The sequence below is a fragment of the Phalacrocorax carbo genome, chromosome 4 (assembly GCF_963921805.1).
Source record: "Phalacrocorax carbo chromosome 4, bPhaCar2.1, whole genome shotgun sequence".
NCBI classification, from domain to species: Eukaryota; Metazoa; Chordata; class Aves; order Suliformes; family Phalacrocoracidae; genus Phalacrocorax; species Phalacrocorax carbo.
Genome location: NC_087516.1, coordinates 36,455 through 61,674, shown reverse-complemented (window position 1 = coordinate 61,674; position 25,220 = coordinate 36,455). Strand labels below are relative to the sequence as shown.

Here is a 25,220-nt window from a genome sequence, read left to right as displayed (position 1 = left end):
ACACGGCGTGGTTAGAGGTAGAGATGTGTGGATGACTTTACCCTGTCCACACAGACTGTCAGGGAAGGAAGTCAGGCAGGGCTGTGCATATACAGGTGTGTTTGCTGGGATTCTTCCCCTTCCCTGTTGCCTCTGGGAGCACCTTTCTATTCGCCCCATGGTTTTCTTGGACTTTGAAGTTGAGCTAAGTGGCCTCTAATTCTTCACTTCTGTTTTTTTCTCCTATCAAAGACAGGCACCTCATCCATCCTCTACCGGTTCTCGATATTACCCTAATTTATTTCAGTCCAGCCAATCTGATCCAATTTTCCCTTTTCTAGCATGAACATACACTTCTGTCACTCATGTTAGTGGTGTTAATCATGCGATTGCAGCAACCCTCCTCAGTGTAGCCTGAGGGGAAGAAGCCATTGAGCACTCGAGTCCTGTCACCTTCTGCTGTCCTTCCCAGATTCATAGGACAGTGGGACACATGGGCTGCTCAGCATCCTCCTACTGACACCTTCCTTTTTGAAGGTTTTCTTGCAATCCATATTGTTTCTTTCTGGTTACAATTCGTCTCATACTTTGGCTTCCCTGATATTCTGGTTTGTTTTTTTCCTGTTCCTCCCTAGTTTCTATTTTTATGCCCTTCCTTCTGAAGTTTCAGGTCATTATCTGAACTATGAGGCCTCCTTTCCCCAGTGCTGGGGTGGTTTCCATTGTGCACTATTGCTTATTAAAGCCCTGCCAGATTTTCTGAATGCATTTTGTTGGATGTCACGTCTAGCTCCCTGAATTCCTTAAATTTCTCTGAAAGGCACTTTGAAGTTGCTCTCCACTTTGACACCCTCGAGTGCTTCCTCTCTTTTTTCTAGAGTATAATGTCTGGGAGAGCCTCCCCTGGGTTTCCCGCACTCCCCGGCCCAAAGGCCTCGGCAGCCCAAGCCCATGCAGGCAGCCTCAGAGGATGCCTGGCTGCGGGGGTTGCGCAGGAGGCTGCTTCAGGCAAGGGGCCAGGATAGTCCTGACCCTGTGGCACACTGGTTTAATCCCTCTCCTTCCCCAGGTGACCTGCCTTCTGGAGGTCGGAGCCACTCCATATCTAGGGCGTGCCCAGCAACATCCTCCTCTTCCGTGTTTGTTCTTTATTGACAAGCTGCACCCCTAATTCACAGGCCAGTCCTCAGGGTGTGTTACACTGGTCAGCTCATCTTTTTAGATGTCTACAAAGACCTCCCATTGCAGCTGTTTGCTCCCTGCAAAACCTGCCTAACTGCCCCGCTACACGGGGCAGGGACCATGCGTGCTGGGGGTGATGGCCCTGGGTGCCGATCTCCCAGGGCGCCTTGCGGGCTCTGGCCACAAGCTGTGGCTCACGGCACCCGCTCTGAGCTTGACCTCGCTCAGCAGCTGCTGTCTTGAGATGTGAAAGCTGCAGGGTGGGAAGGCTCCCACGGCTGGCGAAGAGGTAACAGGGATAAGGGCAAGGCTCCATCTCTTCAGGACAGTGTGGGACTTGTCTTCTGACGGCTCTGGAAGCCAAGACCTCTCATGTGGGACGCAGAGAGCATGGCAGAGCGGAGCCAGCCACAGCAGGGGCCAGCCCCTTCCCCAGAAGGGTGCAGCGTTCCCACCTCTGCCAGGGCACGGTCTGCCGCTGCCCGTCCTCCCGCACGACCCTGGACGGAAGCCGCACCCCGGCACCCAGGGCCGCGGGGCACCGCACCGGAGCGCGGTACCTGAGCGCGCGCGCCAGCGGCGTGCGGCACCACGCGCACGTGCTCGGCGCGCGCACCCGCACGCCCCGTCTCGCTCCCCCTCCGCCACGTGCGTCCCCCGCGCGGCCCCGCCCCCGGGGGCGCGGGCGGCGGCGGGCGGAAGCGCGCGGAGTGTGGCGGCGCGCGGCGGTGCGGGATGGACCTGCCGGCCAAGGAGGGGTCGCTCCTCGTGCAGCACAGCCACAAGTTCGGCACCAAGGTGGGCGGCCGCGCGCCTCTCGGCGGGGCGGGGTAGGGGGGGGAAGGGCCGGGTCGGGGCCGCACGCCGGGCCGGGCCGGGCCGGCTCTCTTCCTCCCCCCCTCCCTGGGGAAGTATGGTCTCCGTACCGCCGCCGCGCCGGGCCCCCGCCGCCCCCCTCACCCCCGCCGCCCCCTCCCCCCGGCGCCGCCGTCGCCCCCGCTGCCGCTCCCGCTGGGCGCGCTGCCGGGCCGCGGGCGCCGCCCGGAGATTGGGGAAGTGGGGCCAGGGCCGGCGGCCGACAAAGCGCCGGCCCCGTGCCCGGCCGAGGGGTCCCGTTTCCGCCCCTCCCCGCCGGGGGCCGGCCCCGAGGGGCCCGTCTGAGCGCGGTCGTGCCGGCGGGCGCGGTCGGGGCTGGTCTTACGGGGCGCCCGGGCGGAGGGCACCCCCGGGGCCGCCCCCGGCGAGCTGCCGGCCCCACCGCCGCGCCCGGCGGCGCATCCCGGGCGCCCTCATGGGAGCCTCCCCTGCGCCGCGCTGCCGCCCGGCCCGGCCCCGTGTGACCCCGCTGCCTTGCAGAGGTGGAAGCGGAGCTGGTTCGTGCTGTACCCGGCCAGCCAACACGGCGTCGCCCGCCTGGAGTTCTTCGACTGCAAGGAGCCGGCGGCGCCGCCCGGGCGGCTGGGCACCAAGCGGCTGGACAAGACGGTGGTGCGGCTCTCTGACTGCACCAGCGTGGCCCCCGTGGCCGAGAGCGGTCCCCGGCCCGGCACGGCCGTCTTCCGCCTGGAGACCAGCGACAGGAGCTACCTCTTTGCAGCTGACAAGCAGCAGAGCGAGGAGTGGGTGGCAAAGCTGTGTGAGATCGCCTTCCCGGTGAGTCCCAGGGTGAGCAGAGGGGCATCCTGGGCACCTTGCTGGGGCCACTGCTGCCCCTGGGGAGGGGGGGAAGGCATCAGAGCACGTGCAGTAGGAGTGGTGCTGCCACCCCTTCCTACCCAGCGGGAGGGCCTGGTGGTGCAGGGAGGGGGACGCTGGCGCACGCGTGGGTGGTCCCAGGTCGTCAGAGCACCTGGCCCTGGGACTGTGGCTCCCTCTCCATAGCTCCTGCCATGCCAGCAGCCAGCTGGGTTATGGGACTTGGCAGCATGCTGTCAGTAGTTCCTGGCTGCAGCTACAAACTTCAAGTCAGGCTCTCCTCCCCCAGTGTAAAGCCTGTCCTCGCCCCCTCCAGAGACCTGGCGGGGGCTGGGTGATGGCTGAGGAGCGTTTCCTCTTGGCCCAACCACCTCTGCCTTTCCTGCCACAGTAGCAGCGGAAGCAGAGTCCCAAGAGCATTGCAGTGCCTGGCTCTGGGACCCACCTGGCTCCTGGGTGGCAGCACCAGCAGCTGCAGGGCCAGCGCACCCCCTCGCCTAGCCCTGGAGCTCGCCTCTACCTGCACCCCACCAGTGCTGGGCCTGTGACACAGCCCTCTGGCTCCCCTATTCTCTGCCCGTGCCCCTGTAGTAGCTCTGCAGCCTTCCCTGGAGCTTGTGGTCAGCCAGCACAACGCCTCCCTGCGAAGGCAGTTTCTATAGTGGCTGGCCTACGAGTATGGTTGTCCGCACCGCTCTGCAAGAGCAGCCCGCACCTGCCCCGCCCCATGGGTCCCCTGCTTTCCCTCCTAGGAGATGTTTGCACAGCCCTGGGTTGTGCTCTAGCCAATTCCAGGCTTTGAGTGCTTGGCAGGACTGCCTTGCAGGATGGATGGCTGCACAGCTCGTGATCGTAGGATGTTCCCACAAGGACCTGGGTGTTTGCTGAGTGTGATTTACCTTAATAAATAAGCCTTTTTTTGTCCCTGCTTGCATCTCCCTGCAGCCCGCTGTCAGGCTAAATGTGTCTGTGCAGCAAGAGTCCTGCTGACCAGGCCAAGAGGCACTGGCATGGTACTGGAAATTACTCCATGTCCATGCCCGTGTCTGTTTGGTGCAGACAGTGTTGCAGCCTTTGTCCTGGAAATGGCTTGCGGAGCTGAGCTAGGGACACTGTATATGCCTTTGGAGTGGTGCAGGGCAGTGGCAAGGCAGGGAAGCATCTGCTCAGAGCACGGGTGTGCTTGTAGCTTCCTTCATGTGGTAGCTGTCAGTTGTGTGCTTGAGGTCCAAAAGCAAGCTGCCAGTTTAGGAAGCGTTGGGCAAAAGGCTGCAAGGATGGCAGGTGTCCTAAGAAAGGCCTGGCCTGGAGCAAGAGGCACAGGAGCTGGGTGTGGCCTCTCTGCAAAAAAGCTGAAGATCCTCAGTCGTGATTTCTGGTCACCTGTACGGAGAGCATGATTTTGTGTCATGTTGTTTGTTGCTGGCCAGAGGGTAAGCAGGGTCCAGGAGCTTGGGAACTGAGGCCAGAGATCATTCAGAGTTCAGAACAGAATTTCTTTTTCTTTTGAAGATGAGGGAAAGTGCAGTCAAACAGAGACCTGAAGGGCTCTGGCAGATCAGCTGGCCCTTGACTTCCCAGTCCTAGGCTGGTACCCTGCTACATTAGATGCTTTTGCTGAGCAGGCACTGCTGCTGTCAGCATTAAGGACAGTAGCTTTTAGCAGGTCCACGTTCTATTTAGTAGCCAAACAAGAGGGCCTGATGGCCCTTTTTGGGCCTTGCCTCTTGTTAAGAAGCTCGTGCGGCTAGGTTTTAAACTGAAACTGTGACAGCTTGCCTTCTGCAGGACGTACGCTCTGCTGCAGCCCCATCCCACATGGGAGAAACAGCTTCCAGCTCCCATCGAAATACAGACCCTCATGCAATGGTGCAAAGTCTGAAGCAGCTCTTGCAGGGCATCTGTGAGCCTTTGATTTGCATGGGGCTTCCCTGGAGGAGGATCTTTGTTATTTGGTGGTACCACCAAGGGTGCATCCCACACACAAACCCTTAGGGGACCCTGCTGCTGGGACACGGTCGCTGACAAAGTGCATGCGTTGCACTTTCAGTTCTGTATGCACTAAAATAGAAGTGCCTGCTTCCCTTCTGCGGGCTGTGCACTGATACTGACACCACCTTCCTGCCTGTGCAGAAGCAGGACGCAGACCCTTGCATTACTGGGTCACCTCATCAGCTCCCTCCCTTGTCCATACTGCTGGGAGAGTGTGCCTGGGCCCATGTGATGCTTTGGGCGCTGATGTCACCTGTGCTGGAGTACGTTGGTGAGGAAGCAGAGCTGTTCCCTCCCTGGGCGCTAGGGCACCTGCATGGGCATGCTATAGCAGTCAGATGAGAAGCAGCGGAGTAGGCACTTGAGACCCCCAGGTGCTGCCCCGCAGGAGGCTGTTGTCTCAGTGCTGGTTTGTGCTGCACTGGGGAGCAGGGTCTGGAGGACAGGGCTGCTGGGGTTAACTGCTTGCTTCTGCACCCTGTCCACTGCACAGCCCAGCTAGGGCCCAGGGTCCTGCCAGGAGCTCCAGGGAAGCCCCTCCTGCATTGCCTGGCCCTGTACATCCATGTCCATGTCAGCTCAGGGTAGGGGGGACCCTGGGGTCTGTTGCTGGCTCTGGGCAGGGAAGGGCTTGGTATGGCTGCAGGATGGCCAAGCTGTGTGGTGCTGGAGTAGGCCCCTCAGGGAGGGTGGCTGGGGGGCCAGTGGCTGCAAGGGGACTCAGGGCCTGATCTGCTCTCCCTTGTCAGGGAAATGGCCCCAGCAATGCTGGTGTGGTGGCCCGGCGTGGCAAAGAAGGCAGCGAGGAGGTGCCAGCCCTGGAGATGGCTGTGAACTCCATCTACTACTCAAGAGACGAAGGTGGGACCTGCCACTGCCCTGACTTTGGGCCACCTTCTGCGGGCCCTGTCCTGCTGCCACCCCATCACTGGGGCTCCAGAGGGCAGGGTGAGGCCTCAGCTGGAGCTGGGGACATGGCTTCCTCTGCCCTCCCCTAAGCATCCCTGTCCCCACAGTGAACACCTTCTGGGTGACGGTGCAACGGACTGAGGCTGCAGAGCGATGCGAGCTACGTGGCACTTATGTGCTCAAGGCTGAGCGTGACAGCCTTGTCCTCAAGGACCCGCGGACAAATGAGATCCTTTATGTCTGGCCCTACCGGCTGCTCCGGAGATACGGCCGGGACAAGGTAGGGAATGTGGGGACCCCTCGTGCCGCGTGCTGAGGCCTGTTCCCCCTCAGGCTTTCCCTTGCCGAAGGGTAAGGAGCTGATGTGCCCGATCAGTCTGTGGCAGCCGTGCAGTGGGCCCTGCCAAATGCCGGAACTGCTACAGCTCTTGGCAACCACAGCAGGGTCCCCAGGGGCATCTGTGATCCTGTCTGTCCTCAGCTCCCGCCTGTGTTGCCACGCAGGAGCCTGGGCTAGCAGGACACCTGTTGCCACTGAGGGTATGGCTGGGCAGAGCCCCTCTCTATGTGGTCCTTGCCCCACTCCCACTGGGGGCCACTGCAGCCCCTGCTGGCCCTTCTGCCGGACGTCGCAGCAGCTGGCTTGCCCCCATTCTCTATCCCAGTGCTCCCCAGCCCATGCTGTGGGCAGGCGTGCTCTCCCCAGCCTCTGGGGACCTTGGCTCCCTGCAGTCCTGGCTCTGCCCTGGTTTCAGTCCATCACTCCTGAAGGATGGTGGCCAGAGCAGGAGGGGCTGTTTGAGACACTAGTTACTCTAGATTTCTTCACCTTACAGGCGGTATTGCTCTTAGCCTGGCTGACCTGCGTAGGTCCACACAGAGGAGCCATGTGGTGTGGGGAGCAGGCAGCTACACTCACAGGTCCCTGAGCAGTGATAGGTTGGCTGTGCTTGTGTTTGGTAGCATTGACCCACAAAAGGAAGTCTGGCCCCAGAGGCTTTTGCAGCAACCCCAGAGACTGCTGCTGCACATGAGAGAGCACCAGTGAGGCAGAAAATGTCATCCGGATTCAGGGACTGAGGTTCAGGAAGGGTGTGGGCATCTGCTGGTGGGAACCTGTGCATGAGTATGTGTTCAGGCCTGAGGGACACAGCCTTGGTGCAAGACTTCTCTTTAAATTACATTATACCATTAACAGAGTAATGCTACTAAGGCAAATGCTTTGCTTACTATTGGTAGCCAAGCTGCTGCTTCTGGCCCTTCTCCTGTAGAAAGCTGTCTTCCTTTGCCTTGAATCTCCTGCCTCTGGATCGCTTCCCTTCTGCTTGACCAATGCTGACTTACCCAAGATGCCCATAATAGTTTCCCCTGCTGAACTGTCACTCATCTTCTCACCCTACTCTATTCCCAGTGCAAATTGCATATTATTTCCTAGACTATCGGGTGCCAGTTGTTGACCCTGCTGGAGTTGCTCACATAAGGCACCAGGCCTCCAGCAGGGCCTTCAGCTTTGGGCCTGGAGCATCTTGCAGTGATGTATTCTCAAGTGTGCATCTCGCTCCAATTTCCCGGCTTGTTCTGGGCTGCTGGGCAGCGCAGCCTCCCCCTGCGCAGGCGCTGTGCAGTTGCTGAGCGCAGCATGCCCCTGGGGTGGTGCTTGCTGAGCTGTGGCCCTCTCTGCCGGCAGCAGAAGGAGCAGGATGTTCAGTGAAGTCTCTCCTGTAGGATGTGCAGGATCAGCGATGCAGCCGTGTGCCCCTCAGCAGGAAGCACAGCCTGCACGATGCGCTGGGTTGGCAGGTGCTGGGCAGGATGTGACCCTTCCGCTTCCCCTGCAGGTGATGTTCTCCTTCGAAGCTGGCAGGCGCTGTGACTCCGGCCCAGGAAACTTCACCTTTGAGACCAAGCAGGGCAACGAGATCTTCCGCCTGGTGGAAGCCTCCATCCGGGAGCAGAAAGCGCAGGTGGAGGAGAACCGGCAAAGCTGTGACTCGCTGGATTCAGACAGCCCCAGCGTGGTGCTGATCCGCCAGGCCCTGGCCGACTCCCTGAGCCTAGAGCTGCCCGTGGAGGGGGATGACACCCTGGTACCCAAAGTGGGGCTGGCGCCCAGGCCCAGTGCAGCAGCAGAGGAGAGAGACGCTACGTCTCTGCTGAAGACCCGGACTCTGCCAGAGCTGCCTGTGCCACAGGCCAAGCCCACGGTCCCAAGCACACCCCCACGCTCCCCTCTACCAAAGGCGTCCCGTGCTGTGCTGCCAGCTGAGGACCCATCCAGTGTGTACTCAGAGCCCCTGGACTCAGTGAAGGGCTTCCGTCCCTGGCTGGACACACTCTACTCAGACCCCATAGACAGCAAGCCCGTGAGTGGGGCCAAGGTGCCCAGCAGCATCTCGGATGAGATGAAGTTCCGGCTGCCGGTGCCGCTATACTCGGGCACGTATGAGCAGGTCCGGGCTGAGGGATGCAGCCAGGCCCCCACCGTGCCTGGGCAGAAGGAGCATATCTACGATGAGCCCGAGGGTCGTGCTCCCCGCTCGCTGCCCACCCCCAGCTGCATCTACGATGAAGCGCGGCCCACGGGCGAGGCCTGGCGCACCCAGGGCCATGACGGCAGGGGTGGCTATGAGTATCCCTACAACCCCAGCACCGATGACTACTCGGTACCTGCCTTTCAGGCCAAGGCCAAGGGCCCCAAGCCGGTGCCTGCCCCCAAGCCCCAGGCAGCCTTGATCCCTAAAGGTGCTGAGAGGAGTGGGGACCCTGGCAGGCGGCGGGGGAATGCTGTCCCTGAGAAGGCCGTTGTCAAACCTAGCCTCAACAGCAGCAACAACAACAACGTGGAGGTGCTGTACAGCCAGGTGGTGAAGCCCCAGCATGTGCAGAAGAAGGAGCAGTCTGTGGATGAGTGCAGTTTGTCACCTGTCTACGAAGACTTAGGAGAGATATAGTGTGCTGCTGCTCCGTACATGCCTGGGAGAGACTGGGGGGCCCAGGCCTGTTTGTGAGCAGTGCTGGCTGCTGTCCTTCACGGGTCCTGTGGGTGGCTTGGGGCTGGGGACTCTTCTGGCTCAGGCAGAGCCCCTCTTGCTCACCAGTGCTGAGGGGCTGTGTTTCCCTGGAGGCCTTTTCCTCAGCAAGAGCAAGAGACTTGTGGCTGGTGCAGGTGCCAGCATGCTCCTATGGCTCTGGAGCTGACTCTGCTGCTGCCTCCTGATCCGCTGCAGGGCTGGCTGTGTCACCTTACGCCTGCTGCTCTGGCCTTGCTCTGGCTTCCTCTCTGACCAGGCTGCAGGGTTGGGTTGCCCGTTGCGGTGCATGGAAGACTGGTTGCCTTCAGTCTCCAAGAGTATTTTTATACAAAATTATTTTAATATTAAAATCTGTCTGTCTCAGAATAAAACATTTGCCTGTGGCATGTCTGGGCTCTCAGGCATATGGATGGGGAGATGTTGGTGCAGTGCTGCAGGGCAGCCCAGCTGAGCAGCGTTCACACACTGGCATATTCATGTCTGTGCAAGAGCTACTGAGCTAAGAGGAAACCATGACGAAAAGCATATGCCAGGTTCAGCTGTGGCTGGATGCTGTGGTGCTGGGGGATTAAGGAATATGAGAGTCAGGCTCAGCGATACCTTTATGTGCTGATGGGGGTGCAAAATGTGATGGCCTCTAAGCGTAAGGCTGGGCAGAGCTGGCCTCCAGCTCTGCTGCAGCTCAGTGGCTGTTGATTAGCCACAGGATATCTCTTCCCCACCCTGATCCTTCTGCTGCTCTTGAAAGGTCTGGGATGGCCCAGTCTGGATATCCCATTGACTTCAATGGCAAAAACTGTCACCTTGCTGTGTGGTCTCAGGCTAGGGGTTTGCCTGTGATTGCTGTGTGGCCAGCCTTGGGCAGAAACCTATGCAGGGGAAAAACAGGTTGGCCTTTTGGTGCTGGTAATGGTTTTGGTAGATCTTTTTTTTGTCCCTTCTGTGTGGGGCTACCCTGGCATTGGCTGTCCCTGAGTTTGGACAGAGCTACTGATGACTTCTGCAGGTTTAACAGCCTATTGATGTGGATAGCAGTAAGACAGCCAGCTGACAAGCAGCACTGTGAGGTACCTGTGCAGAGGACTAAGCATGACTGCTGCAGCCCCCGTTCAGACCCAGGGAACCACAAACCACTGGGCAAGTATGGAGGATCAGGTTCAGGTCTGCAGACTGGTGAGATGGTGACAAGGTGGTGAACTCTGACTGAGCATTTGTCTGATGCCCAAGTTGCCGGGGGGGAGCCTCAGTCCTGTAACAATACAGCACAGATGTAGGCAGGACTAATTTGTGGCTGTTGTTCTGTGCTGGGTCCTCTTCCCCACTGGGGTTTTGCTGCAGGAAAAGGGAAAAAGCCTACGGGGTTTTGGGAATCTGAGGGAGGCCAAGGTGGTTCCTGCCTGGGATGAGAGGCACAAGCAGCAAACATCTGCTGCTCATGGTTGGCTGCTGGGTGGTCCCATGCTTGTGTTCCTGTCCATGGCAGGTCCCTCTACACATCCCAAGAGCAGTTCTGCCTGCCTGCTCCAGAGAAGAGCTCTGGACATTGCTTAGCAGCGTCCCAGGCTACCTGCCCGTAATCCTTGCTTATGACTCCAGTGTGAGGCTCCAAGACTTAAACAATATCAGCCTCCCGGGAGCAGAGCCCCAGGGTTCTCCCTTCCATATGGCCATGGGTGTTTGTGCATCTCTATCACTGCGGTTGCTGTATATGCTCTGTCCCGTGGAGCTGAGCATGGTGGCTAGCGGGGCCTGTTAACTGAGCTGGGATCCCAGGGAAACGAGATGGCTCTGATGGCTCTGCTCTCCTGCTCTAGCAGTCCTCCCAGGAGCGTGGTGTTTGCATCGTGCCCTTGGTCAACTGCAGCTGTTTCTCAGGAAGTACAGGTCAGTGCTGGGATTGCTGCATACAGTACACATTATAAACTACTGGCAGTAGGTGAATGTTATGGTAGATAACTTTATTTTGAAACCACTTGTCAGAACAGAGTAAGGAGAACACAACCCCCTGCTGGTGCTGTGTTGGCTTGCAGAAGAGCCCCGTAGGCAGACGAGCCCTAAGGAGGAAAGCATCCAAGCAGCAGCTGGCTGGGAGAACGGTGCTGTGCTGCAGCTCTAGCTGCAGTGAGCTGTCGCTGTGTAGCAGCCAGCCAGGGCCTTACGGCTGGCTTGGCTCTTGCTACAAACACCTTCCTGAGCTGGGGAGTTGGACACTGAGACCAATTACAGAAGCAAGAAAATCAGCACCGTTGTGGGTAGTGCTGCTGTCAGGAGGGCAGCATTTTGGGCTTTAAATTCAAAAGCCCTGCTGAACCTGTTCCTGCAGGATGAGGGCAGCTTGATGTTACTGCTTAGTTTATCTGTCTGTCAGACTTCCTCACAGCCTTACGCGCAGCTTTTCTGCACCCACTGACAGCAATCTGTGGTTTGTGGTCTGTACTAGCCTAGTATCAGAAACTGAAATTTGAGGCATGCCGGTGATGTGTGCTGGCAAGAATGGGAAACATGGGGTGTTGCGGGGGATAGCTGAATCTCTGGACAGAGGGCCCCAGAGTAGCAGGCTTCCTGCAGACTGACTTGGTGACTAACAAAACCATAAAACAAGAAGGAGGAACAAACGATGGGAAGTGCCTGTCTGACCAAGGCCAAGTTTAGTGTCTTGCCTGACCGCTTCCGGCCCAGTGTGTAAGGCTTGGCAGCTGAGCAAGAAGCCAAGCCGTGACTGCATGTGAGCAGGCTCAAGCAGTGCCTTGGGGTTCACTGCAGGAACTCGTCATACTCTTTGGGGAGCAGGGAGCGCTCACAAGAATCTCTCCTTGTCGCTGCTGGTCTGAACGCTTGGAGAGGAGGAGGAGCCATCAGAAGGGGTGCCACCGTAGCTTTGGCTCTGCTCTGATGCTGCAATACAGGGGCAAAATATGAATGCACCGTGTGGAAGGAGGCGCTGGCTTGTCCAACAGCACACTGATTGTGTCTGCACGTGCCACCTGTTCAGCATCCCTCTCCTCAACTGCATGAGCTTATGCGGTGCCCATCCCTCTGCTCTGTCAGTGGCAAGTGAATGTTGCCTTTGCCACGCGCTGCCTTCCTTCCCTGTGCCACTAGGTCGTCAGGGAGCTGCCCTCAGCCCTTCTGCAGTAAACAGACCAGAAGGCAGAACAGAGACTAGGCAAGTCAAAGGCAAGAGACATACCTGCTTGGGTTGATGCCGCTCTGGTCGCTGGTCCCTGGGCTGGGCCTGCTGCCTGTGCAGAGGTTTGTACAGCATACTCTTCAGGTATTTGTAGAGGTTGCTTTTTAGGTGCAAGGGGTTATAAGCAACTTCCACTTCCAAGCTGTTCAGGGCACTCTGTTCAGACAGAACAAAGAACCTAGTAGCTATGAGATATGACAGGTAGAGGCTGTGGGGTTTGCTTGGGGTTTTTTTGTTGTTGTTATTTTTAGTGTCGAGGCCTTTTTTTGCAGGGATGAGTGTTACAGCCGCTCCATGCCACTGTGCAGTAGTGGAAGAAGGGATCTTTGGCTGTGCTGCTACCCACAAGGACCACTCTTAGCTGTGTATAGAACAGGAGGCATCTGCAACCAGGTCTTAATGGATTAAGGTATCCCCTTGCAGGATGCAGTCCTATCCTCCCCCATGCCCAGAATTGGCCAACAAGCTGGAACACCCTTTCCGGGCACCGTCACCCTCAACTCTCTGCTTCATAAGACCTCTTCCCCTTCCCCCCAACAGAGATGCAACATTGCTCTGAAGGACAGGCATCTGCCGTCTGTGAAGAAAGCTGTGGGATATATTGGCTGATAGGAAGTAGTTTTGGAGTGCTCCATCATATCCCAGCTGTCACTAGACATTTTCAGAGCTGTTTCCTTTCTACTCATCTGCTAAGACATATAGTGAGGTTTCTGCCCTTCCTGGCACCACCTGAAGCAGAGGCAGACAACTCAGGAGAAGAACATATGGATGCTCAACAGAAAATGCAGAAGCCTGAATCTATTGGAACAAACTTTATGTATTGATTTATCTTGTGCCTAAAGCACTTCTGCAGTCTGAGGAGATCCATGTTCCCCAGCAATGAGGGAGCTAGATACATCTTCAGCAGCAGCTGCATGTCCTGTGATAGAGGCTGCTCATTATTCTGATCCTTGCTTGTACAACTGGGATCCTTTCCATAGGTATTTGTGCAGGGCTGTCAATGACTTACCTCGATAGCGCCATGCACTCTCTCAGGATGTTCAGCAAGGAGGGCTGGGAAGGTTGACGGCAGCAAGAGCTCCCTGATGGCGACTGCTTTGACAAGTAGAGTGGCAGAGTCAGAAGGGACAATGATGTAGTAGGCATGCACCATGGTATTCCAGTTTGGACTAGTGTTCTGTGGCTCACGTTTGGCCAAAAGCATCCACTTCCTTTTCTAAATGGCAAAAGCCAAAAACAATGTGAACAATGGGCAACAGCCACTTCCTTCAGCACTTTCACTGTAGGGGCTGCTCTGGATTCAGGAGCAGAGACATTCATACACATCAGAATAAGAATGCCATTCTGCATTATGGTTGAGGATAGTATGTTGCTTGGGATTTTTGCTTTTGGGTTTGGTTTTTTTTTTTTCCTAATTGAATGCAAGGCAATTTTTAAGAAAACATCTAATTTTGCTTTATTACTTGTCAGTAAAGGAAAGACCTCCACATCCTCAGCCTTTGTTAATTATTTTCACCATTAAAGATGCACATCTAATTCCAACCCTGACTTTGCATTTCATACCTCCACACATTTGATTTCTGATAGGCTAGAGAGTCTTCTTTAAGGTTTGATGTGCTGTAGCATCTTCGCAGTGGATGCATTGGCTGGAAGGATTTACAAGCCTAACTCTGGGCCATAAGATGAAGCTTCAGCTTCTGAAACATGTTTTCTGGTGCAGGCTGGACAGGTCTTATTAGATGTGCACTAACTAGGCCGTTCTATGGCAATCCCTCCCCATGAGACTGCAATTTTCACACACTCACCAGAAGACTCTGACACAGAGCATGGAAGCTGTGCTGGTTTATCTCCAGTTCATCCCAGTCTAGCTGCCAGCAGCTTGTGGGCTTGATGATGAAGGGCAGGCCATACAGTACAGACTCACAGACCCCTTCAGACTTCAGAGCCCTGCGAATATACAGCACACGTGAGTGAAGCACAGCCAACATGAAACCAGAAAGGCCATCTACCAGGAGGTGCCTGGCTCAAGTGGCTATGGCAGTTATCAGCTGCAATACTTCTGCAAGCAATTTATGTCTGTATTGCTGTGGCCTGTCACAATGAAACCTTGCAGAAAAGTCCAATTGCAGCGAAAAGAGGCTTTCTTGCTGATTTCCAGATTCCTTTCCACCTGCACCAGCAAGAGCAGGCCAAGAAGCAAATCCAGTGTTCATGCATTTTGTGTACAAAACAGATTGTTTATCTGGCCTCCTGGGCAATAGCTCACCCAGGCAATTACATCTCTTCCTAAGTGATTTTTGCTGGATTGTGGTTCTCTTCCCAGGGAAAAGGGAAAGTGATGTGTGCTCTACTCCTGCACAGAGCCAACATCCCACCACAAACACTACTACAGACTTCGTAGTGCTTGACGTTGCCTGTCCGTAGCACACTTCTGCTTCATGGCAGGGCATTATTAAGTAGCTTCAGTGCTTTGGCTGTGGGCCATTTATGTGCAATTTCTGAGTGTTCTTCAGATATTGACAGGATGCGAATCATTTTAAGAACGACTGTATAGTTCAGAAATTACACAAAACTTTCCCTATAAATAAACCTCAGAAAAGACACTAAAGAGCATCACTCTTCTTGTTATGCTCGGGGCTTACCGGCCATAGACTGCTGATGGGAAAGTGAATAAATTCTTATGTGAAGTCACACAGCACTATGAGGCTTTGCTTGCTTTTTTTTTTACTACAGTCAACTAGTTATCTCAGGCTCTGACATCCAGCTTATTGCTGTGGCCTCATTAAGTAGTGAGAGAACAGCAGAATTACATATGGAGCAGTGGCTGCAATCTACAGAACTTCATACTGGAGGGAACGAATAACATAGCATGAATAACATCTATGGTGTTACACTCAAAAAGTGCTAGTGTCACGGTGTCATGCTCTGTTCCCGGATTGTTATCTGCAGTGAGCCAGATTTTGTCTATTAACGCGCTTCACTGACGAGACGCCAGGCGGTTAACATATACCACAATTTTATTATATTTTCCACTGTCCTTAAGCAAGTTATTTTAACCTATATAGTAAGCCCAATACATGATAAGACAGAAGTTGGTAGAGCAAGACACATGAAATTGGAGGAAGGGGAATACGACCTGTTCGGTGTTCCAGCAGTTCACAGCAAGGTCAAAGGTGGTGGGGGTCTCGGATCAGCTGAGAGGGAGCTCCACTGAGTTACCCCCATGATCCGATTTTATAGCTGGTTTGAAGGCCCTAGGCCCCACATATCTTTGTATCCAGGGTTTTAATTGCCGCAGCACGCCCTGCTACGACTCTTGGAGGTGACCGGGCAGTTTGGGTAGATAAATGAGGGGCAAGGATGGAGGAAGGCCTCATGGTTTAGCAAAAACATTCACTCTTCTATAATTTAAAGGAGCCACACAACTAAACCCTCAACCACAATTTGTGCTTGTGATTAGTGTTTAGTTGCGAGTGGGTGACAGCTTCTTGATTTGGTTTAAATACTTCCCCCAAGGTGTTCTCTCCGGGCTTTTGACATAAGTTTAGCCTAATTTTCTGGCAGCTGGTAAGCAGCGTAGGGAGTGGCAGAGGCATGTTATCAGTGTCTGCACAGTTGGGGCTGGGGGCTAAGGAAGCGGTGACCTAGTCTTCATCTAGTTCCACCCCTCACCTCGGCCTCATTGTAGCGTTCCCCTCTTCAGCAGACCCCTGATATTAGTCCGGTCCCAGGGTCAGGGCCCCACACGTGGTAACACCGTTTTTGACTCTGCACTCCTGTCTGCATATGTGGGACGTGCTGTTTGGTAACACTAAGAGTTACAGGGGTTGAGGGTATCTTAGGCCAGAATTTTGCTAACTAGCACTTTGAGTCCCCCAGCGCTTTATGGTGATGTTACAAGATCCTAGTTGAAATTGCACAGAAAGAGTGAAGGTTGCTATTATACCAGCCTTCCAGTTACCAAGCACAAATCACATAACACCACTTACTTTACAACCCGGAGTTTATACAGCACTGTAGTCTGCCAGGCTGCCATCTGGCACGGTGAATTCAAATCTGCTGCTCTCACTGAGCCATCAGCAGTCCCAGAAAGTAGAGCTGGGTCAAGCAGTCTCTCCTGCAAATCGCACTTCAGGCACACTAGGAGAAGGAGATTGGTTTAGATTGTTGGAAATGGCAATGTTTAGCACATGACATGCTCAAAGCACTTACTAAATTAATATTTTCTAGCAACAGCAACTATTAAGGGGAAAACAACGCTAAACCCTGTGACAAAAGGCAACAATCTATCCCCATTTTACACAGAGGGGGAAATACCACGTGCTTTGCATGTTAATGAAACAATGGTTGGTTGGTAAATGGGCAGACAAGTTCCAGTTTTGGTGATGAGTGGCCAGCTATAGAGGGAGCAGAAGCTCATTCCCCAGTGCCATACTGGGTTCAGGGCCACACATTTCCTGCCAACTTTTCTATCTGTGTTTGTGGAGGAACCCAGCACACTGATGACACGAATTCTGGTATAATTTGATATATAGCTCCATACAATTTCTCTGGCCTTCTACAGATTTCTTGAATGTGGGAAGGTGGAAAAACCTGACTGCAGCGTAACCTGGTTTGTCTTGCTAGCTATAATAAGACAATGCATCAGGTATGAAATTCAATGTTACGATGAAGGAAAAACCACCTTTCACAAAATATTATAATTGCCTGTGCTGGTCTGCAGGCTATTACAGTAGCTACTACATAAATAAGAAGTCACACCAGGCTTCCTGATCTGCTTGCTATGGAGGATATCTGCAAAAGCCACCAGCAACTTTCTATGAGCTTTACTTGTAGTCTGGAACTGGCCTGTGGATCCCCAGAAGGAAACAAGTGTGCTTCTGCCGCGATGGCAATGGGAAGCTGCATGTGGGGACCATATTGCGGTGGCATATAGTATTGTATCGGAGAGGCGTGGGAAGAGGATTGCCAGAACTGCATGTGCAGATTCCTGTGGCAGTGCAATGGTGATAACAGAGTTAACAACTTACAGGAAACACCTATGTCTGCTGTAGCTGTTGGTGTTTTCAGTGCTCACCCAAGGATGGATTAGGGATTTGGACTTAAGACTAGTGAAGAAAAAAAATTAAATATTCCTTATAAATTTTCCCATGTGTTATTATAACTGTTGGCAGCTCCGGGTAGAACATTAGCTATTTTAGTGCTAAATCAATGGATATAAATACAAGACAAGTCACTTTGTAAGACAGTCTTTATTTAAATGCAGCTCTGGCACAGACTTTTAGTATCAAAGACAAGGAACACAATTTTTAGGACTATACAACTGAGCCAGAAGGTCCTTGGCTCTCAGTATGTAAAGACCCTTTTACCTTGACCAAGTGGCTGTAAAGTCATACACTCTTCAAAGCACATTTGTGCTGTAGAATGGAAATTAATTATAACATCAGCAGCCACAGGACATGGTAGCAACCTGGAAGTATTCTAAGCAAATGGCCTCTCTTAGCCTGAGACAACAGAAACTCCACACAGCTTTCAAAGTCACCTAGAGACCTTACCTGGGTCTCTAAATGTGAGGGAACAGGCCCATAGGACAGGCCTGAGTAATCTTTAAGGCTGTGGGTTTTAGGAGCACCCTGCAGAGGGGGAGAGAAAATTAAATACTTAGGGTGGTCTTGGGTGCACTGGCATGGCTGAAGCCTCCCGACGGAAGGAGGAGATGGAGTTGTTCGCTCTCTGTGCCGTAGTCATGTAGCCACGTTTTAAACAGCATCTCCAAGCTGATGACATTGTCCTCTATGGTTTGCACATTGATGTCTATTCCCAGGATTGCAATATCTGCAGGAAGAAAAGGTGAAAAGACACAAATGTTTTCAGCCATAGAAAAGAACATTGTTTTACATTTTCTGCTACACTAATCCCTCAAGCGCTTTCACATCAGAAGTACTTCAGAAGCCATTACCATGAAAATCACAGCACAGGGCTGTGATCCCTGCCCTTCTAAAAGGACACTGATAGAAGCTGAGCTGCTTCACAGACCACACCAACACCTGTCTTGTCAATGGGGTGGCTGGACTGGCTACTACCATCTTCAGAGGACTAGCTGTGACTGATGCAAACCATCCTCTGCTGCGGTCATCTTGGCACTGGTCTCAGAGACTCTTCTCACAATTTTAAACCATTTCCTCCATTTCCCTAAGCAAGGGACACTGGCTGCGTGGTGCTATGAGAAATGAGAGACTGAAAACCTGAAATGGTATGCTAGTGGGGAATTCTGTAGTCACAACGGAAAAGTACTACTCCTCGTACAGAAGATGAATGTTACTTTGCAATATGGCCCCATGACTACATTGCTAACCATCCTCACCGTGTGTTTAAAAGGGCAGCTAGTCACACACCTGAGAACAGAAGCAAAACTTGACCTGGACCTGACCAACACAGAGGACGTGTTTCAACGTATTACTGTTGAAGCGCTACTTGATAACACAGCAGTCCCACAGCAGAACATCTTTGCAGATACAACAACAGCCAAAACTATCCACCAACATTACATTTTATTTCAAACAGTGAAATGCATCAAATTTAGAGACTTATTTAGAAGAAAATAAAAGGAGAAAGTAAAAGTGTTTGCAGGGACACAGCAAGTATTCAAGCTACCAAGTTGGAAGTGCAGAGCAAATGCATATGATCTAGCAACAGCATTTAGGAATGGGAAAATGTAGGCTGGACAGCAGAGTTACGGAGGTCATAAACCTGTGCTAAGGATCTTAAAATTCCTGGAGACCTGATATGCAGAGCCATTTATTGCTCAGCGGTCTGCAGAGTGATATAGAAAGAGGTTTGCTGTCACTTGCAGAAGACGGGTATATGTTCATATATACATATATACGGCCAGAAGCAACAGCGGGAGATTTAAACGTGGCCTAACTGCCAGCAGACCTCAGTGCGTGAGGAGCACAGCGGCGGCAAGGGCAAGTCCTGAGGCTCAGCGCTAGACTGGGGCAGGCAAGGCGGTTCCTCGAACCCGAGAAGCCCAGGGGTGAGCGGAGGGACCCGCCAGGAGCCGGTGGCTCTCCCGAGCGAGGCTGACGCGCGGCTGACGCGGCCTGGGGCGTTGCCAGAAGCAACGGCAGGAGATTTAAACGGCCCCTCGGGAGCGCGAGCCACCGGGACGGGCGAACAGGGCGTGGCGCCAGGGTGTGGTGCAAGGGCGTGGCGTGGCAGTTCGCACAAGCAGGGCGAGCAGGAGGGACTCCACAGCCCGCTTGTAGGCCTACAGCTCAGGCAAGTGCTTTGGTCTCTGGTGAAATGGTGGGCACGCGCCTCAGAGCTGAAACCACTGTTCGTGCAGCAAAAGCCCTGAGACGTCAGACGCATCCACCCAGACGGGTCTGGTAAGAAAGGACACACCAGTACAGGCCGTGGGTTGCGGCAAATGCCCCAACCCCTCTCCTGACAAAAAGGTAAGTACCTGCACGAGGTGTGCACAGGTTGATGACCTGTTACATCAGGCGGCCGAACTGCAGCAAACAGTTAAGAGGCTGCACAGTGTTAGAGGAGCTGAGGCAGAGATAGACAGGTGGCTTCAGAATCATGTTCCTGTGGCAGACACCGCCGAGAATGAGGCACCGCGGACCCTGGTGACTCACAGGAGCAGGGTTCCCCGTCAGCCTGCACCCTCCACCGTCACAATCAGAAACAGATAGGAAGCCTTAACAACTGAGGACACCCATGAGCAAGGTCTGCAAAGTCCCCTGCAAGGGGAGACTGTACCAGCAACACACAGTGGCCATCGTAAAAAGAAATGATGAGTGCGCGTGGTGGGTGACTCTCTGTTGAAGGGTACTGAGGCACCCATCTGCCGGCCTGACAGGGAGTCACGAGAGGTGCGCTGCCTCCCAGGAGCCAGGGTTCGAGACGTGGCCGAGAGGGTGCCACAACTCATCAGCAGAACAGACTACTATCCACTCCTACTATTTCATGAAGGCATGAACAACACCGAGAGCTGTAACCTGGGTAAAATCAAGGAAGAATTTTGAGCCCTAGGGAAGCAAGTGAAAAATATTGGCATCCAAATTATCTTCTCAATTTTGCCAGTTTGAGGGAAGGGAGCAGCCAGAAATAGGCACATAATGTATATCAACTCCTGGCTACGTGGCTGGTGCCATTGTGAGGCGTTTGGCTTTTATGACAATGGGGTATTCTTCAATGGCTTCAATGGCTACAACATGCCATTGATGCCAGGGATGGAACTCACCTGCCCAAAAGGATTAAGGGAATCTTCAGCAGTAGGCTGGCTAATTTGGTGAGGTGCGCTTCAAACTGAAGGACTTGGCTGGTGGGATCTGTTGTGGAAATGCTCACACCAGCACGTCCAACAGGGGAATAAGTCAGGCCAAGCAGTGTGGTAACGTATGTTCCTTAGCTGTCTCCCAAGATTTGAGACAGAAGAGTAATCACCTCCAGTGTATGTACACGGATGCACGCAGTCTAGGTAACAAACAGGAGGACCTGGAGCTCCGTGCCCACTCAGAAGGGCACGACATCATAGGAGTAACTGAAACACGGTGGGACAACCCAAACGCCTGGGGGATCGCGGTGGACGGTTACAGGCTCTTTCGTAAAGACAGGCAGGGTAGAAGAGGCGGAGGAGTTGCACGCTACATTAAGGAAAACCTTGAATGTATCAAAGTCAACTATGGTGATGGCGACTGCTCTGCCGAATGCCTCCGGGTTAAAGACAAAGGGGTCTTTGCAAACTGTGCTTAAAATTTCACTTCCACATCTCCTTAAATAGTGTAACCACACATAGTGAAAGAAATTACCGGCTTGTTTTTCAGGTTTGGAGAAAATAAAACTCAGCACTACTGTCGCATGCAGAAGAACTGCCTGATTGCACTAATGTTACACCTGAGTACTTACCTGTTACTTCCTTTCAGGGAGTCTGCCAGTAAAAAAACTTGGGTCATTGGGTGAAAAAAAAACCAAAACCAAAATTCTAGTGATAATCAAGAGCTACAGCTTTTCATTTTTTAGAGTCAGTCCACACTTCTACTGCTTCCAGACTTGACATTCATGCTAATGGGTGACTGTTGCTGGTCTATAACAGAATTTTCTCCACCTTATTTCTTTACCTTAAAGCTAGATGCCTATCTAAAGGTTCTTTCCAGAAACCATGGGCTTGATTCCGAAATCTAATAAAAATGTACCCCCGTGTTATAAAGGGAACAAAATTAGGTTGTATTCCTGAAGTCTGTCAGTATTTAAAAGACAAAACAAAAAATCATTCACTCCAGTTGTGTAATGGCCAAGACAGTTATCTCCCAGAGGAAATATGACACACAGTCTGTTAAAAAAAATAAAAAATTAATGCATCCAAGTTAACTGGAAGAGAAAGGTGAAACACCAAACAGACCATTCTGGTCTATTCTACCAAGGTCCAGGTTAGTCATTACAGACAGATAGTGGATGTATTTAGGGAATACAGGTGAAGCTGGGAAAATAACACGTTCCTGTTCTCCTTGAAATCAGGAGTCATTGAATATTAAGTCAGGAGAGAAACAAAACCTTGATTTTACGTATGCTTTAACAGAAGGTTCTGGAGAAGCAGAATGTTGCCCTTAGGGAAGAACATGTAAGGATTACTGCAGTGAATGTCAGAAGTCAGATACAGAGGCACTCAGTGCCTTCATACCCAACAAACATCCACACAAGGGAAAGGGGAGAAATGCCAGTAACTGCTGCCTCCTACCAACCCTCCTGCCTGAAAGGCTGTTTTGAAAGTAACACCCAGAACGGTTGGATAAAAAAATCAATGTGTGGTCTGGTCAAAAGGTGCATTGGGCAGTAGAGCTTCCTGATTTGGGGACCAGATTTAAACCATCCCTTTTGAAAATTTGGGCAGTGAGAGGAAAGAACTTCGAGGAAGTTTGGCTAGCAGGACACAGCTAACTGATCCTTACAAAGCTGACATGAGGTCCAGCAAAAAGAGACAGAAGCCTGCAATAGTACAAAGACTTTTCATGAAACCCAGTAAGAAAATATTTCCATTCTCCTTAGTATATATGGAGACAATTAACTATTAAGACCTCAAAAAGAGGATGATAGGGCCAACTAAGCAAAGAGCTCAAACTCTAGCAATCTAACATTAAAGCCCTAGAGCAAGTCAGAAGAGTTTTTTAGAGCAATTTACCAAAGACATTACAAATAGGTTAATTTTTTTTCAGGTTAATCAGATTCATAACATTTTAAGATCTCTGAGCTCCATGGAAGAGCTATGTAAAACAATAACAAAAAATAAATTGGAAACTGTCATTTGCTCCCAATAAGCTGAGATGGAGAGGGTACAAAATTAAATTCGCAGGCAGGGGATTTTAAAAGAGATGATTTCTCAATGTGCTATGAATACAAATGCAGGATGCAATATCTGTTTATTGGGTGAAAGGGCTACACAACTCCACTTTTAAAAACAATATGGTTGAGTTTTGCAGGCTGTAAAGCAGTCCTGTGTCCAAGAGGCACACAGCATCTCCTGTTCTGTGGTGTCTAGCTTTCCAAGGCTCGCCGCAGGGTTCTGTGCAGCACCAGCTTGATGCGAAGTCTTTACAATAATCCTCCTTGCTTGAGAAGCCACCATTTTCAGCCACCCAAAATACTGCTCTCTTCCCATATGGACAAGATCGGTGCTTTTAATTAATACCTCAGCCATGGAGCTGTAGGCAATGGTTCCTTCCACAATTTAGTAACTCACAGTTTTGGTGCAGTTTTGGCATATTAAATTAATTCTGAAGTCATGTCAGAGTAACAGAACCTTATTCCTCTTCCTTAGGAATCACTGTTCCCGGTGTTAGTGGTCAAGGTGCTGGCCAGAAAGAGAAGATGCTCCCTTTCTCCGGACAGCAGTTTTACCTGCAGACATGAGTGCTCTCCCTGAGGCCTCTGCTCTCAAACAGGCAGAGTCCAGAATAACCAGCTATGTGTCATTGAGGAAGACTGTCCCTTCAGGGCAGGAAGTTCTGAACGGGTAGTAAGAGGGTTGATATACCTCTAAGTGCTTGATTATACAACTTAGTGATTGATTTGCTCTGCCACCAGACTAGTGGGTTACAGAGGCAGCAGGGAGAGCAGCCATCCTCTGTAGCAAGGTGCACCTACTCAGTGCTGCACTGCAGATTGGGGAAAACCAGGGTAAACTCCTGCTATTTAACAGTCATTTTATCAGCCTCGAGAAAGAGCTGAAATAACTGAGCAGATTTGGAAATTAGGTAAAACAAAACACAGAAATTAAATCCGCAGGTATAGCAGCATTGCAATGTACAGGCTTCTACCACTGAACCGCTCTGGTATTGGACTTTTGATCACCATCTGACTGGTTTATTTAGAGTCTGCTCAGCACCTTTTGCTTTGAAACAAAAAAAAAAAAAGCTCAAAACAGGAGCTAGCAGAAATTTCTGTTTCTGACTTTCTCATTACCATAGCTTAAATTCTCACTGTTGAAAACTGTTAGATTAAGAGAGGAGTTCTTCAGAGATATGGCCAGGAAAAATAACATTCAGCATCTGAGGTGTACTCGCTCTTTCACTAATGGAGCATGTGGCCAGGTGTGCGAGGGACAGGGCAAAAGGGGATCTGCGATCCACCTAAACATTCCCAACTCCCTACTCTGCCAATTAACCAGAAATTTGCTACTGCAACCAGAAAAGAAGGACAGCTAGAGACAGTTCAGACAACAACATCCAACACTACCTATCATTCAGTAAAAACAACATTATCATTGCTAGTAACTGGCCTTCCACAAACTTTGCAAGGCATCAGGACTCAGGTTTTTAAGCTTGTTATCACCTCTTTGTGACAACTTGCTGTGTGAACCAGAGCTTGGTACCAGGTGTGTCTTGTTGATGGGGAGTTTAAGTGTCAGCAGTATTTAAAACGGAGGCCTGGATTAGAAAACAAAGGCTTCAGGGTTATAGAGAGCTCCTTGATAGGCAATTGCTGGTTACTAAAGAAGTACAACCTCAAAAGCTCAAGAGAAACTGCCCTAGCCATAGAGGAAAAGAAGCAGCAGCCAAGTAAGGATTATATCAGTGACAAAAAACCAGCTAATCAACAGTGTAAGTACTTGATTTGGTCTGGGAAAGTAACTTTTACTTGCATTGTGCAATATGTAGCCTGGGGGAAAGGATTAAAGGCTAAGAACTGTCTGGAAACCAAACATATTGTAAAAGGACAAGACCTTGAGTTGGTGAGGGGGAGGAGAGGGTTATCTCTGTAGGATCATTGAAACTGCTTCTCCTTCCCTCCTTTCTGCTTGTCTGCCTGCTTCTTTCTCCCCTGACTACCTGCTTCAAGGGGTCTGGTTGCCTCTGCCCGCTCCTTTTGATCAATCAGTCACTTGCCCAGGGTGGTGTCCAGCAGCATGTGCATATGTGTGTCTGACAGTGTGTTACCCCCATAAACTCTACACGTTTGTCTCTTTAATCCCTCAATAAAGCTGTATTGCACATTAAGGCAACTGTAGGTAATACCAAGAGATGCAGTAATGCACGGAGCCTATATGTTAATTTTGCCCAAATGTGATAAAACAGCAGAGAAGTGCTGTGGTACACACTTATTGCTGTCCCTCTGGGCACAGTAGTTCTCACTTATATGAGTGACACTAAATAGTACAAACTGGCATATATTGGACCAAAGCAAGAACTAGTGATTGTCCTGCTGTCCAAAGCCATAACTTCCCCAAGTACTCTGTCTTATGCTCACCATTGCTGCTGGGCTCTTCTGCTGGCATGCACTGTTCTATGTCCTCAGGCTCCAGAAAGTCCCTCTTCAAAACCTCAATGACTTGTATACTTCGCAGACTCACAAGGTCTACATCTTTTAAGTTCTTTTCCAGCTGCTTTACCAGTTCTTTGCCGGGCTGGCTAGTCAAAATTGTGATCTGAAACACAAATCAGAGTGTGCAAGAGCTGCCTCTACCTTACTCCTCTCTTGATAGGTGATGATGCCTGGTCTGTTTGAATAGCACAGGTCCTGCTATGGACAGAGCAGAGAAATCTTGCTAAAATATCTCATTTATTTAAAAGCATTCTTTTTTGAGCTTTGCCTTATACTTAAGCCAATAGGAAATGGATTGAGACGTTTACTGTAGGAACACCAACAGGTTTTGTGCCACTGCTGGAAGAAGATGGAACAATGTACAACTTTCTTATGTTCTATACTTTACACTTACAGTCAGTGAGCCTGTGTGT

General features: G+C 51.8%; 2 protein-coding genes across 2 annotated transcripts in view; one reads left to right on the top strand and one right to left on the bottom strand.

Annotated features, from left to right (window-relative positions):
- The first annotated feature begins 1,809 nt into the window (after positions 1–1,809).
- On the top strand, positions 1,810–9,160 carry DOK1 (docking protein 1). The gene is made up of 5 exons (XM_064448664.1): positions 1,810–1,959; positions 2,518–2,814; positions 5,598–5,709; positions 5,865–6,037; positions 7,596–9,160. The coding sequence occupies exons 1-5, from the start codon at positions 1,897–1,899 to the stop codon at positions 8,706–8,708; spliced, it is 1,758 nt and encodes a 585-aa protein (XP_064304734.1). The 5' UTR covers positions 1,810–1,896; the 3' UTR covers positions 8,709–9,160.
- Positions 9,161–10,760: 1,600 nt separating this feature from the next.
- The window catches only part of M1AP (meiosis 1 associated protein), a 29,427-nt gene continuing 14,967 nt past the window's right edge, over positions 10,761–25,220 (bottom strand). The window contains exons 3-9 of the mRNA XM_064448663.1: positions 24,733–24,910; positions 17,641–17,814; positions 15,969–16,119; positions 13,785–13,926; positions 12,989–13,195; positions 11,980–12,135; positions 10,761–11,684 (exon numbers count right to left, since the gene is read on the bottom strand). Coding sequence (XP_064304733.1) covers positions 11,544–11,684; positions 11,980–12,135; positions 12,989–13,195; positions 13,785–13,926; positions 15,969–16,119; positions 17,641–17,814; positions 24,733–24,910 — 1,149 coding nt within the window. The 3' untranslated portion in view covers positions 10,761–11,543. The remainder of the gene's footprint in view (positions 11,685–11,979; positions 12,136–12,988; positions 13,196–13,784; positions 13,927–15,968; positions 16,120–17,640; positions 17,815–24,732; positions 24,911–25,220) is intronic.